This window comes from Castor canadensis, chromosome 7, assembly GCF_047511655.1.
Source record: "Castor canadensis chromosome 7, mCasCan1.hap1v2, whole genome shotgun sequence".
NCBI classification, from domain to species: domain Eukaryota; kingdom Metazoa; phylum Chordata; class Mammalia; order Rodentia; family Castoridae; genus Castor; species Castor canadensis.
Genome location: NC_133392.1, coordinates 114942764 through 114956796, shown reverse-complemented (window position 1 = coordinate 114956796; position 14033 = coordinate 114942764). Strand labels below are relative to the sequence as shown.

The 14033-nt window shown below is 41.0% G+C and overlaps 1 protein-coding gene across 7 annotated transcripts in view; it reads left to right on the top strand.

Annotated features, from left to right (window-relative positions):
* The window catches only part of Fggy (FGGY carbohydrate kinase domain containing), a 397186-nt gene that overhangs the window by 341060 nt on the left and 42093 nt on the right, over nucleotides 1-14033 (top strand). Inside the window, exon 16 of one of the 7 annotated variants that reach the window (XM_074079971.1) lies at nucleotides 1553-4579. The exons of the other annotated variants lie outside the window; for them this stretch is intronic. Within the exon in view, the coding sequence (XP_073936072.1) occupies nucleotides 1553-1588 (36 nt within the window). The 3' untranslated portion in view covers nucleotides 1589-4579. Of the gene's footprint in view, nucleotides 1-1552; nucleotides 4580-14033 lie in introns of those variants that run through there. 7 annotated transcript variants of the gene reach the window in all.

Below are 14033 nucleotides of genomic sequence, written 5' to 3'. Positions count from 1 at the left end.
GCTTCTGTAATAAATAATGTCTGCATTTTGCACTGTTATTGCTCTTAATGTTTTGTACTAAATGTTACTTTTTTTTTTTTTCTTTCTGACATTGAAGCTTCCTTTGGTTTTTCAATAGTGACACCTAGGGGCTCTTTGGGGATATTGCATGGGATACTAAAATGCTCTCTTTTTCAAAAGCAATCCCTTTGGCCTGAAGGAATGACACAGTGTGTGTGATTGGGCTGAAGGAAAGAGAGAGGGCAAATGGAGCCTGGTAAGATAGAGTGCTGGTTCTGGGTAGCTGGCTTCTGATCTGGAGACCAAGAGACCAAGAATGGAGGTAAATCCTGCCATAAAGAACCAGCCAGATGTAGATCACACATATTACACTAGCAGATATTTAGAATTATTAATAAAATGTCATTGTATTTGCCTGCTTTGTTTAATTGTCACTTTTATTTGTAACAGCTTGCTTGCTGTTCTTGCCTTTTATAGGCATTTCCCATAGAAACTGGAGAAAATTGCATATGATGCTTGACTTGCTGTCTTATAGTCATTTCTTGCTTCTCACATCAGCCATTCTTCTCTTTTCTTTATTCAATGTTCTCTGTCCATAATTATCCTTATAGAATTTTATTTCACACTTTGATTGCTCACTGATGTGTCACCATTTCTTCTAGTTTCTTAGTTCTTACATAGTTTTCCCTGTTTACATGTCTTAAAATTTTTAAATGCTTGATTTGAAAAGTCATAAATGTCTATTACAAACACATTGAAGCCCTCTGATTATGTAAACACTGATAAACAGTTTTCATAAAAACTTTTCATACTGCATAAAATCCGGAATAGGGGCTACATGTTTAACTTTGTATATCATAGAAATTCTAAGCTTCATCCATAATAAGTAAATATAGTATACAGTAATGTATATAATTCTCATAGACAGGTATTACATATCTGTTGTATCTGTGTCCAGATGATGACAATGATCATAGGCAACTTTTGCTGATACTTTGTATGCTAAGCATACAAAGCAAATCTCATTATATGAGATTACCATTGATACAGTGCAATATAAGAATTAATATTATTAGTTCTTTCTTGAACTGTTTGGGAGTCATCTACTTTACTTCTAATACCTGTCCCCATCTCTCTGAATTTCTTTAACTACATCTATTGATGTAGCAGTACCTGCCTTCGTGGGGCTTATATTAAAGTTGGAAAGAGACCAAGAAACAAGCAATACTAGCAAATACTGTGGATATCAAGTAGAAAGAACTGTTGGGAAAGAAAGAAAAGCAATGTAAAAGAACAAAGATGGAGTAGAAGACTGGATATGAAGAACTGGTCATGTGAGCAGTAAAAGAGATCCTTAAGAGGAAGGATGCTTCCAAAAATGGCAGGGAAGATGGCAAGTGCAAAGTTCCTGGCAGGTGTGAGTGAATTAAACATGTCTGGGGAAATGCAAAAAAGACTAGGGAGTCTGGAGTGTGCTGAGTAAGGGGAATTCTGTGATACAGATGTTTTCTCCCTTTTCAACTCCCCAGCACTCTGTTTTCTTCTGTCTCAGGCCCTAATTTCACTAAAGGTAAATACACGGTTTTGAATGCCAACCTCCTACAATATCATCCAATGGGAAGCACTGGGGAAGAGTACAGAAGAGAGAATTGTCCTGACAAAGGTTACACCCTGTGTGTCTTCAACAAAAACATCTCTAAAGACAGAATAAGACAAGCAAAAGGCAGAGTGAAGTCCCAGCTGAGTTACACATTTTCAGTTCCTCAGAGCACAGACAGACCTTGGAGATCATTCTTCTCATAGGTATGGTGACTCTGCTTTGTGTGTCTGCCTATCCACTACACTGGAAGCTGACTGGGGACAGAGCTTTTGCTTTCTTGCATTCATTTATTCAACAGATGTCTCCAGTGCTATCTATGCTAGGCCCATCTCTCTGTTCACAGACTTAATCTTATACAGGAAGAACTTGATCGTTATTCTAATGATTCTTCTACTATCACAGAGAAGTGCCATAAAATATGTAACTATAATAGTGTGCTGTGTTTCCAGCCTTGAAGACTAAGAAAAAAATATTGCAAAGAAAATGATAGTTGACTGAGGTCTTGGAAGTATAAATAACTATAAATAAAGTATAAATAAGCAAAGGTGAGTGTGTGCATGTGCCTGCATACACCTGTGTGCACATGTGTTGGGGGGCTGAAGTGGAAGGCAGGCGGGTGCAGAATAGTAAATCTTGGGAATTCAAATGACCTTACTTATGGATCAGATAAAAATGTAAATGAATGAATGGTTTTTCTCCACACATGATTTTTCTCATGTGCAGAAACAGCTCATGAGATGGAGATATACATTAATTTGCCCTGAGAAATCACTTCCAAACCTTTTCCCTGTAAACTCCCACAGAGTTCCTTGCCAAATAGATCATGCAGTAGCATATTGGGAGAGCAGGCCAAGTGTTCATCTTATTCTAGGGATGACTCTCCCAATGGAATTAGACATACCCAAATTGCAATGGCCAGTGTTTCCATTTTTCCTCAACATTGCTTGGATATGAACTACAGGGTAAACAAGTGAATGAAAATAAGTCACAGTATCAAGGTGGTACATGGAAGAGAGAGAGACCAGGAGAGGGAAAGGCCATAGTGTTGTCTAGATGACAGAGGCAGAAAGCTGGCTGGGAAAGGTGGGACTTGGGTTCTAGTCTTTGCTCTACCAGTAACTTATAGTGTGACATTGATCAAGTAGCAGTTCTCCAGCCTGTACAGTAGAGCTGTGCCAGGCAGTCTAGGTCCCTGCCAACTCTGGAATTCTCTTCCTCCCTGGATGGTAGCCCTAGCCTGTGGTCCTCACTCCAGAGCACTTTAAGAAGGTATACTGATCTGCTATGCTCTTGGAAGGGTTCTGCCTGTCTAACACCTGTGTTCCTTCAGAACTATGTGCGGCCACACTCCTATGACCTCCTCCTTCCCCTTGAGTCAGTCTTGAGGTGATCTGAGAAGCCACCCATTCTTGATGTAACCTTTACTTCTATCCTATTCTGCCCATTTTCCCTTGACCCTTCTAGCGCTACAACTGTGTTACAGGCATTACAGGTGCCAGCTCCTCCACTAATCACCTGTGTGACCTTGGCCAGGTTTCTTAACCTCTCTGTATCTCCATTCCTTCAACTGTGACATGTAATTAACTTTTGATTCTACCACAGATCTGAAAGAATCAATGTGACAATCCATGGAAAGCAGTTAGAACAGTGACTGGCACTTGACAAAGGCAAAGAAAGTTAGTCATTTGTGACATTGCTGCCCTTGTGGCTGCCTTTCTTCTATTTCCTGCCCAGTCTAAAGCAGGTAGTGGGGTGCTGAAGTAATTAGGCCACTATCCCTGTCCTGAGGAACTTGGCCAACCATTTACAGGGTGCTGGCTGTGTAATATTCACTTGGCTTATGTCACCTCTGTGAATCCCCAGCACAATCCAATGCAATGCTTTTCTTCCCACTTCATACTGAAGGAGACTGCAGCCCTGAGAAGTCACATGACATTCCCAGCATCACAAAACTAGTAAATGGCAGAGTTAGAACTAGAACCCCAGTCTTATGAATTCCAAATCTAGTGCTCTTTCCACTATGTTACCAGGCTTCCACAAGGCTGCCATTGTACAGTTTTGGAAGGAAAAGGGAGCATGCATGATGAAGTTATCATAATGGGAAAGAAACTCTCTTCCAGGCCATCTACATAACAGCTCTCAGAAGGGGGGGAAGGCCAGGCAAGTGAGCCCAGCTCCCAGCAGTCCTTGCTCTAGCCATCTGAAAAGGATCCGTCTGTAAAAGCAAGGAGCCAGAAAAAATAATTCATTCTAAAAACAAACTCTGTCATGAGTCATTTGACTTTGCTTTCCCCTGAACACATAGTTTATGTCTTGGGCAAGCTAAGGCTAAAGGAACATCTGATATGTTTTAGGCTAGCAGAGCCATTATTTAAGGCACTTCACATCCAATATGTGCCCACTGGACCCCATGGTTTAAATCAAGGCTTGTGCTTACAGGCCCTGACAATTTGTTATTTTTGTTGTAGTTGTATTGGAGTGTGATTGTGTACATGTTTTATCAAGATGACAAGAATCACTTTAGTCCATGATTCGAAAGTTCTCAGGCCATGAACCAGCCTGAGCAGTAGTTCTTCTGAATAAGAACATGCACAACACAAGAATGTGTTCCAATATTGAGTACCCCTGCAAATGAGGAGAACATGGGAAAGGTGGTACCAGAGGAGCTGCTGAGCACTCTCACTGGCAGAGGCAAGAGGAAGAATCCCCAGTCTGGGCCAGAGCAATAGTAACCCAGAGCAGGCAAGTAGCTCTTTGATCATCTTGCTTTTCTTTAGATAATTGAAAATGCCAGGAATACACTTTCATTGTGAAAATGTGACTAATATAAAAATACAGCATAAAAAGTAAAAGTCATGAACCTCTCATGATCCCAGAGGTAATCACTATAAAACATTTCACATGTCTTTCTAACTTTTCCATTATATTCACATACATGCACACAGGCATCCAAGATCATATAGTAGAGATTGTTCCACTTTTTTTGCATTTATAAGATATTTTGGATATGCTAATACTTGTAGAGCTACTCCATTTCTAATACATACTAACAGCAATCCTAGAGTCTACCTATATATAAAATGATTTAGCAAATGTCCTGTTGGTAGATATTTAGATAATTTCTGTTGTTTAGCTATTACAAACAGTGATACAAGGATCATGGTGGTATGGTTCCTTTCATACAAGTATGAAGGTTTCTCTGGGAGAGAAACAAGAAAGTGGGATTTCTACTGGAAGGATTTGTGCATTTAAAATTTTGTTCGTCATAGACAAATATCCTTCAAATAGGCCATCTCAATTTGTATTCCAGCCAGTGGTGCCCCTATACCTTTGCCAACATAGGATACTGTCAATTGTTTATCATTTTTGCCAACTAATTGGACAGAAAATGCTCATTGTTCTTTTTCTTTGTTTTTCCCTAGTTTCTAGTAAGAATGAATATTTTTTTTAAATCAATGACCCACTTAAATTTCTCTTAATGGCCTGTTCATTTCATATTTCCTATAGATTCTTTGCCTCTTTCACATTGATTTTGAGGAATCCTTTTTCATATATATTGAAAAACTTTCTTATAATTTGTCATCTATGTCCTTCTGTTCTCTTGAACAATAGTTTAAATTTTCATATACTCACATCTGTGGATCTCTTTCTTCATATAATGTCAAGATTTGTTAGAAAACTGTCCTGTAAACTATTTCTGCTCCTGAAGTAGTGCTTTTCAGGATGATGTTTTAGACCATTATGAGCCCAGGAATAAACAGAGGACCATGGAGGCAAATTTTTATCTAAGGGGTAAAGTTTAGACCCGTACAACAGCTGACAGATTGGTCTCTGGGTTTGTGCAATTTCATCATTAGTTATGAGGAAATTCTAAAAATCTGTGTGGGTCAGTCAGAGGCAAATGAGGGGTAGTAGGGACCCAAATAAGTACATGCAACCTGTAGTCATATAGTCTTTGAATCATATCCAGGCTCCTCTACTCACCACTTCACTTTGGAACATTACCATTCTGTACCTTACTTTATTTCTCTGTAAAATGGGATTGATCACAACTTCAATGGGTTGTTGTGAGGTTTACCATCTCCAGTGTTTCAGCATATGGGAGCAACTTGACACGTTAGATTTTGCTTTCTTGGTTGACCATCTTTCCACAGCCTGAACTTTTAAATGCTACTGGTCACTGAGAACTGTTGGTTTCTATCACTTCTGAGGATTTCGTAGCCAAATATTGAAGGCACAGCTTCTTAAAGAGTCTGAGGCAATTTCCTAATGATACATCTCAGTGGGCCTAAAGGAAACAAAACACCTACACCATTGCTCAATGCTGGAAAACTCTCCAGGGTGGCCTATCCCTTTTGGAGGGGAGGAATCAGAGCTTTGTGGAACTGTTCTCATTCATGTGGGTGGGGAGTTCCTTCTTCCAGAGATTTCATAGTTCCTGGACTCATGAGCTGCTGCCCATGTAGGAATAGTCACTCTGCCTTTGAAATAATCCCCTCTTCTCACCTCATCCGGCATTGTTCCCTTCTCAAAGCAACATAGTACTAGAGTCTAAGAGCCTGACTCTCAGGCCATTACTGTCTGGTTTCAATACCAGCTCTGCCACTCTTTACTTGTGAAGCCTGCAGCAAGTTCTATAGTTCCTATCTGCCTCTGTTTCTTTGTTTGAAAATGAGAATGTTAGTATTACCGTACCTTCCTAAGAGTTTTACAGAGTTCTACCTTTGTAAAGTGCTTGACACATACACAGTATTATAGGAGTTACCAAGAAGTAACATGTGGTGTCTGAATCCTGGCTCCTTCTTCACAGCCAGTTGACTTTGGATAATACATTTATTCCAAACTCAGCTCTCTTCTTTATAAAATGAGTGTGAAAATAACCTACTTTGTGGCAATTCTGAGAAAGTCAAATGGAACTATGTATGTAATGATTATAGGTGTTCAGTAGTTGTGGGTACTCTGGTGATGATTCTTAAAAGGGACAGGAATGGACCTGTAGGAAGTACTCAATCCTCAAAAGCAAAGAGGCTGGTGGTTAAAAGAAAACTCTGGAGACAGAAAGTCGAAGTGGGTTAGCATTCAGCTGACACTATTAGACTTGAGACCTTGAACCTAAGCTTTCCAACCCTGTTTTATTATGTGTACAATTGGAATGATAACAGTGCTTACCACCAGAGTCAGAGGTTCTGGAAACAGAACTCGGCCTCAGTCTACTCTGGTGGTTCTGGAACACAAGATAAGAAATATAATGAAAACTAAAGAAGGGAATCTGAGACCAAAGGCTAGTCTCTGTGGATCAGGCCAAAATGGTTTGGGTAGAGAGATAAAACAATTAAAGATGTCCGTTAGGATTTATCTATAGAGATGTGTTTCATTTAATTCTTAAAACAGTCTTGTGGAATAGATACTAAATTTCCAGCTTTACCCAGTGAAACTGAGGATCGGAGAGGTTAAGTGACTTGCCCAAGGTCTCAAAAGTAAAAGTGAAGGAACTAGGACTTGACCCAGAGTCTGCCTGACTCAAAGCACCTAATCCCATGCTATCAATTTGTCCTGCCTCTGTTGGAAATGACTCAGAGGCCACACTGGAGGGGGAGGAAGGTGTGGGTAACTGTTTCTTTGAGTGAACAGAGGAGGCAGCAGCAGGAAATAGGTCTGGAGCTGACAAGGCTTCAAGTCAAAATCTGGAAATTTTACCCTGAAAGACAACATAGTGTTTTCAGCTGTACCCTGTGTACTAGGCTGAGGGTAAACCAAAACACAGCCATAAATAGTCCTCCACAGAGTTCTCCTTATAACAGCCCACTTGTTCCTTCTGTTTGGAGAGGAATGTTGAGCACTCCTCATGAAAAATGCTGGATCTGCCCTGTGTATGACGTCTGGCTGCAACCATTTGAATGAGGCACCCCTACTATGAATGGAGATCAGGGGACTGCCTGCCCTGGTCCTCATGGAGTCTCAGCAGATGGTCTTGCTAAGGAATTAGTGTCCTTCACTTCCTAAACAGCAGGCATTCCTATAGCCCTACTTTGCAGAGGCTCTTCCTCATTGATGTTTATGTCTGCGCTTGCTAAATATATTTTTATAGCTTTCTCTAACTCAAAAAAAGTATCAAAGCTAGAAGAGACTTTGACAAGTACTCTAATAATTTAAAAGTCAGGGATGTCTGGTTCCAGAGTGGAAGCCAACCTTCCTAAGATTCTATACAGAAAACCTGAGGCTGAAAATCAGGCCTCCTGATTCATAGTCTAAAATATGAACCCTTGCTATACTGTGAAGTCTGCCTACCTCTGTAAGGGCCAGAATATAGAAAAATGGGAAAGAGCATCTGCCTTCCCTTCCCCCCATTTCAGTTTCTTTCCACCTGTCAAAATGAACCACTCCTGGGGACTCAATTTTTGTTTCTTGAGAAGCAGACTCTGATTTCCAGGGTTACTGCTGCCTGCTATTCCAGGCTTTCCCTTACTATGCAGTGCTGCCTCTTGGATAATGGGAAGGATCACAGATGAGAAGAAAGCCAGGCTTGACTTCCAATGCATGAGTTTCATTGACTAAGACACCACCTTCCCAAGAGTCTCAAGGGTGCAGTGTGGAAGAGAAAGAGAACCTGATCTATGCTGGAATCTGCAAATATAGCCAAATTTACTCTTTAATTGAGGTTACACGAGGTGGTAGATACTCGTCTCCATTTGCAATTGAGAAAAAAAGAAGCCTAGAAGGGTAAATCACTTCCTCCGAGCCACATAGCAAGTAAGAAAGAGGGCTGGGATCTATGCCTAAGTCTGTTTAAAATCCAAATTATCAGTTCTCTCAGGTTCACCAGACTAGTACGTGAAGTTAATGTAGGTTTGCACATGCACATATGCACACATGGGAAGAGTGCTTTCTAAACTGAGAAGTGCCACCCATAAATAAAGGATGATAATTAGCTGCTCAGCCTGGACTGAGAATGAAGTGACTCCCACAGGACAGTGCTTAGCCTATCAGAAAACTTGCCTTGCACAAGGAAGTCAGGGAACCACAGCCATCATGCAAAAGGTCTATTTACCAATGAGAGGAGTGGAGGAGGTATTTAGAGCAAGGATATCAGCTAGACTGGTAGTTCTCAAATATCATCAGAAGGCCACTATAGTCAGATTTGACTATATAATTTGCAGGACCAGGTGAAAATGAAAATCCATGGTCCTGCCAGGAGCAGGGAAGTTTCCTCTTCCCACAGGCCTGTTGGCTGACTCACAGCTTCCAAGGCCTTCCAACTTCTACATGTGGCCATCCCTCCATGTCACCAACTCAGCACTCTGTGTCAATGGGAGGGGGCACCAGTCACTTCTTTGCTTCACTCATGGTCAAAGGAGGCTCACTACCTATCCATCTGTGCTTCCCCTACAGGGAGGAAGAACCAGAGCAAAATGCACCCCCATGCAACTGTCAACAACCTGGGGGTGCATGGGCAGCAGAGGAATGGGACTCTAGAAGGCAGGGAAAAGACATCCAGGGACTGGACCTGGAGAGGCAGCCGCAGACCCCAGCACCTGCTCCATTGTCCATCATTCTTAAAAACAAAATTATTAAGAATTGCAAGATTTAATTAAGCCCCAGCTTGGGCCCTCTTTGTATGGTACTCTGAATAGCAGAGGAAGTGTACCCATACAGCTGATGCTCACTGTGGGTCCCTAACAGAGTGTCACTAGTCCACAGGAAATGAAAAGATAAGGACAGTAAAATGGAGTTTTAACAAAACTAAATATAGACTACTTAAATGATATTTCTTTATTCTGACATGCTAACCGTGTGTGTGTGTGTGTGTGTGTGTGTGTGTGTGTGTGTGTATGCACACACATGCACTAAAATCTTTTTGTTTGCTAAAAAATAATGGTGAGGGTAAGTGTTGAGTAGTTATTCTGTTTAAAGTTCCAATATGAAGCTGTATATTGTGGTGCATGCCTGTAATCTCAGCACTGGGGTAGTTGAGGCAGAAGGATCGTGAGTTCAAGCCTGCTTGAACTACATAGTGAGACACTGTCTGAAAAAAAAAAACCCACACATAAAATCCCTAGATGACAAATAAAAAGCTGATGATTCTTTGCATGTCTCTAAATTGTTTGGATATTTTATTGATCCAAAGATGGAGACTCCTGGGCCATACCTTCCAAGAAGATGGTCCTTCCTGCTTGTGGCGACAGAGCCTCTTCCTCAGTCACCACCATCAGAAAGGCTCCACCCTACGTACAATTAGCAATTGCTGCATGCTTCAGTATTTTTTAGTACATCTTTGCTTTTTGGAAGTTTAAAAGTCCTGGTGAAGTCTATCAAAAGAAGCAACATTGAATAAAGTCATCAAAATCAAAATCCAATGTCTAAACTTTGCCAGTTTCCTATCATCCTAGAGAGAGCAGGGCCTGATGACAAATATTTCTCCAAATTTCCCAACCATCCACAACCCCTCAAAAATTATATGAAAGGGTAACAATATGTCCTAGAGAGACCAACTTATGTCCTGATGTAGTTAATAATAACTCCCCCTTTCCTTCTTAAAAGTGTTTAGGACTCAAAGATGAATCTACTGGGATAATATGCTATGGCTACCTTAACTAAAGATCCCTTCATCCCTCCTGAGGCAGGAAGCCCATGATGGACAATTGAAGACTTGTGTCCTTGCTGCTAGAAACCTGAGGAGTGTTTCAGCATGGAGCCTGTAGAATCCACTTAGATTGGAGGATTCAAAGACCTAGTGATGGGTGAATCTGTGTGGCTCCAAGCCCAGTGGCTTCCCCCATGGTATTTGTCTGTGGGAGCATCAAGTTGAAGACCCGGCCAGTGTCCTTTGATGAGGGACAATACATCAACACAATGGTCCACTGAATCTGGGAACAGACAGACATGCGGTGCCTTTTAGGGATTATGGCTTAAATAGTTTTACTCCAGCACATGTGGAATTAAACATAAAACAGACAGCTGATTACTGTTAAATCCACATGCATAAACCAACCATTCCAGTGCCTTCTCAGCTACAGAACCAGGGAGAATTTTCCTAGAATTGATTCATTATTAGACTACATTTTGGGATAAGAGAAGGGAAGGGAGAAGGAGAAAGAGAAAGAGAGAAGGAAAGAAAAATAAATCAGATAGGTAGGCAGTTTTGAAACATGCAAAGCCTATGTCATTTAGTGTGAATTTTTTTTTCTTTTTATTTCATGTATTTGGTGTATAGAAAGAAATAGCTGATACCAACTTCACATTCTCAGATTTAAGAACCCTCTCACTTGCCAGAGGGAAGAGTTACATAAATCACACTCTCAAGGCCTCAGACAAAGAAGAGCTTGGGGCAAGCCTGAGAGTTTGCAGGGCATTTTGGTGACATTTCTGGATGCCCTTTGTTTCCCCCTTTCAAGAATAGCCCTTTCTTTCTTTGCCTTCTCACATAACAGCTTGGGATTCTTATCCCCCCAGAAATGCATTTGAACTTGCTGGGTTTGTTAAGAGTCAGGGCATGAAGCATTTTTCCATGGTAGAAAAGCTCTGGCATTCCAAAGCAGAACTAATGTGGGATTTGGGAAGCCTGCCTGATTTGTGCAGTTAATTAGGACTCCCCAAAGGCAGCTGATCCATCGGTGTCATAGGACACCGAGGCAGGAGCCAGGGAAGGTTGAGAGTGTCTGAGCACCCTGAGCGGGTGGGGAACATGGATTGCACACCTGTTCCCCACTGGCTGCAATCAGGATCCCAAGGAAGCAAAGCTGTGTGCTTTCTGACAATGCTCATTTGGGCCCTAGCCAATTTAATCGGATGATGTGTGGTCAGTGTTTGAGTCAAGTCCCAACATACTTGGTTCCCCTTTGGTCAATAAAATGAACTCTGTCTTCTAATATTAATTTTTAAATTCATAAAATTACAGTGGAAAAGCTAAAGCTTTAAACTCTAACAGAACTGTGCTCTAAGTCTGACTGCCATTATCAGAAGATGTCAGGTCTTAGAGAAATAATTCAGTTCCTTGTGAGCCTTAGTTTTTTCCTCTATCAAAGGGTATACTAATGCCTATTTCATGGGTTCATTATAATACTACTAGCTAACATTTGTTGAATAATGACTGTGTGCTAAGCACTATTCTAAGAGCATGAAATATATTAACTCTTTAATCCTCTGTGGACCCTATGAAGTAAAATCTATATTAGAAGTTAGCAAACTATCCCCCTCACAGACCAAATCTTGTCCACTGCCTTGTTTTTCAAATAAAGTTTTATTGAGACATAGTCACACACACACACACACACACACACACACACCCACCCTATGGATGTTGGCATGCTACAACTTTAGAGTTGAATAGTTGTAACAGAGACCATGTGTCCCACTCTGGCCCTTTGTAGAAAAAAAGTTTGCTAACTCCTGCCTTAAGTAATCCCTATTAAAAGACAAAGAAAATAATCCAAAGACATTTTAAGTAATTTAGTTGAGCCCCCACAGCTGGTAGCAGGTTGGACTAGGATTTGAACTCAAAAGCTAACTCTGGAACATGTGCTTTACACCAGTATCCTATGGTATGTAATACACACAGAGTGCCAAGTTACCAGTGCCTGGCCCAGAGGACATGCTTGAGACATCTGTTCCAATAGCATTCCTTAGCGTTCCATGTGTTTCCCTCACCTTCCTGACTCCCTTCCCAGGTTCCTAGTCATTTCTCCTCTGCCAGATTAGATTTTCCATTCAGGACTTTTGAACAGTATTGTACCCAGTATCTCTGTCTATGAAACAGCTCCATGGGGTTTGGTGTCAGTGTCTTCACTTACAGATGACGAAGCCACTCCTGACTTCTCATTTCCCAGAAATCATTACACTTCCATTTGAGGCCCCTCAGAGGGAGCATTGCTAGGAGCTTTTTGAATGTTTGTTTTATGCTATAAACTAGCATGAAAAAAATTTCAGTGGCTACTCAAGAAAGGATTATAATCTAATTAGAGAGAGAAAACCAAATTCCTAGGAAAATAGCAAGCATTTTCAAGTTATTTAGTTCAGACTATAACTGAGTATAAATTGAGAGCGTGGTAGGCAGGGAAGGGAGGGCCATTGGAGACTTCCTGGTCCAATCTGAGCTGGGCCCTGAATGTGGGATGAATTTAGAAAGGAGAGCTGAGATTTAGGCAGAACAGAAGGGGAAAGAAGACACAGAAAAGATGCAGAAACAGAAGTATAAATTCTCAGAGGAACAGGCACAGCAAGTCCCTGAGACTTGTGGAATACAAGAGTGGGTAAATAGTGCAGGGATAGATTGTGCAGAACCTTGAAGGGCATAGAGAGGTCTCTGGGTATAATAATACTGATAATTATGACCACACATATGACCCCCACACTTTACACACATCCTCTCCTTGTGTGAAGTAGGTATTATCCCATCTTACAGATGAGAAAAATTAAGGCTTAGACTATAGCAATAAAACATCAGTGAGAAAATTAGAACTATCCCACAATGTATCATTCAACATAGCAGGGTCTTTGTGCTATTACTTTTCTTTTGTAGATACATGTGCTTGTGTTTAGGATTTCGTAGCATACCTATACAATAAATCATGGGCTTTTGCCTATAAACTTTTTGATTCTTGTTTTACACTGTCCATTGATAATGGGCTCAGTTGGAGAGTCAGGAATTAGAGCCCCTATACTTCCTGGAACCACCTTGATATTTCCCACTACAGGCAATGGAGCTATTCTACCAACTTAATCTAGCTGGATGAGAGCTCAGAAAGACAGGAAGGAGGAAGTATGGTGAATCTAGAAGTATAATATGTGGCTGTGAAACAATCTTGTGAAGATCACCAGTAGCTTGGGTTTGAGATGACTGAAGAGGTCTTGCTAAAAAGAGGGACACATATATGCAAGAGACTATGACCAGCACTGCTTAGATCTCACCACTTACAGCCACTATTGAGGAACAGAGGATGAGCAGCATGGAGGCTTTACTTCTAGTCCTGGCTCCACTGTTACTGGCACTGTATGGCAGTAGGGAAAATGGAAGAATTCCATGCTGATCCACTTAGGCATCATTTCATTGCATTTTTCCCTCAGCTCTGAATGGTGATGAAGGCTGACCTTGAAATACTTCCATGTGCCAGCACTTTCTAAATTCTAATCACTTTCCATATGTCAGCTCACTTAGTCTTCTTAGAAACCCTATAAATTAGAGGATATTATCTCCTTTGTATACAGAAGGAGACTTTATGTACAAAGAGGTTAAGTAGCATGACTTTGATCACACAGCTGGTAAACAGAGAAGCTAAACTTGAACCCAGTTTTTTTGGCTTCTGAGTGGTTTATTACTGTCACACTGCCTCACAGAGGAATTCCAAGCCCCGTTTTACAGTTGGTAAGACTGAGGGTTCAAAAGATTAAACCATGTAGTTCAAGATTAGACAACTTAGTAAATGACTGTGCTAGCATT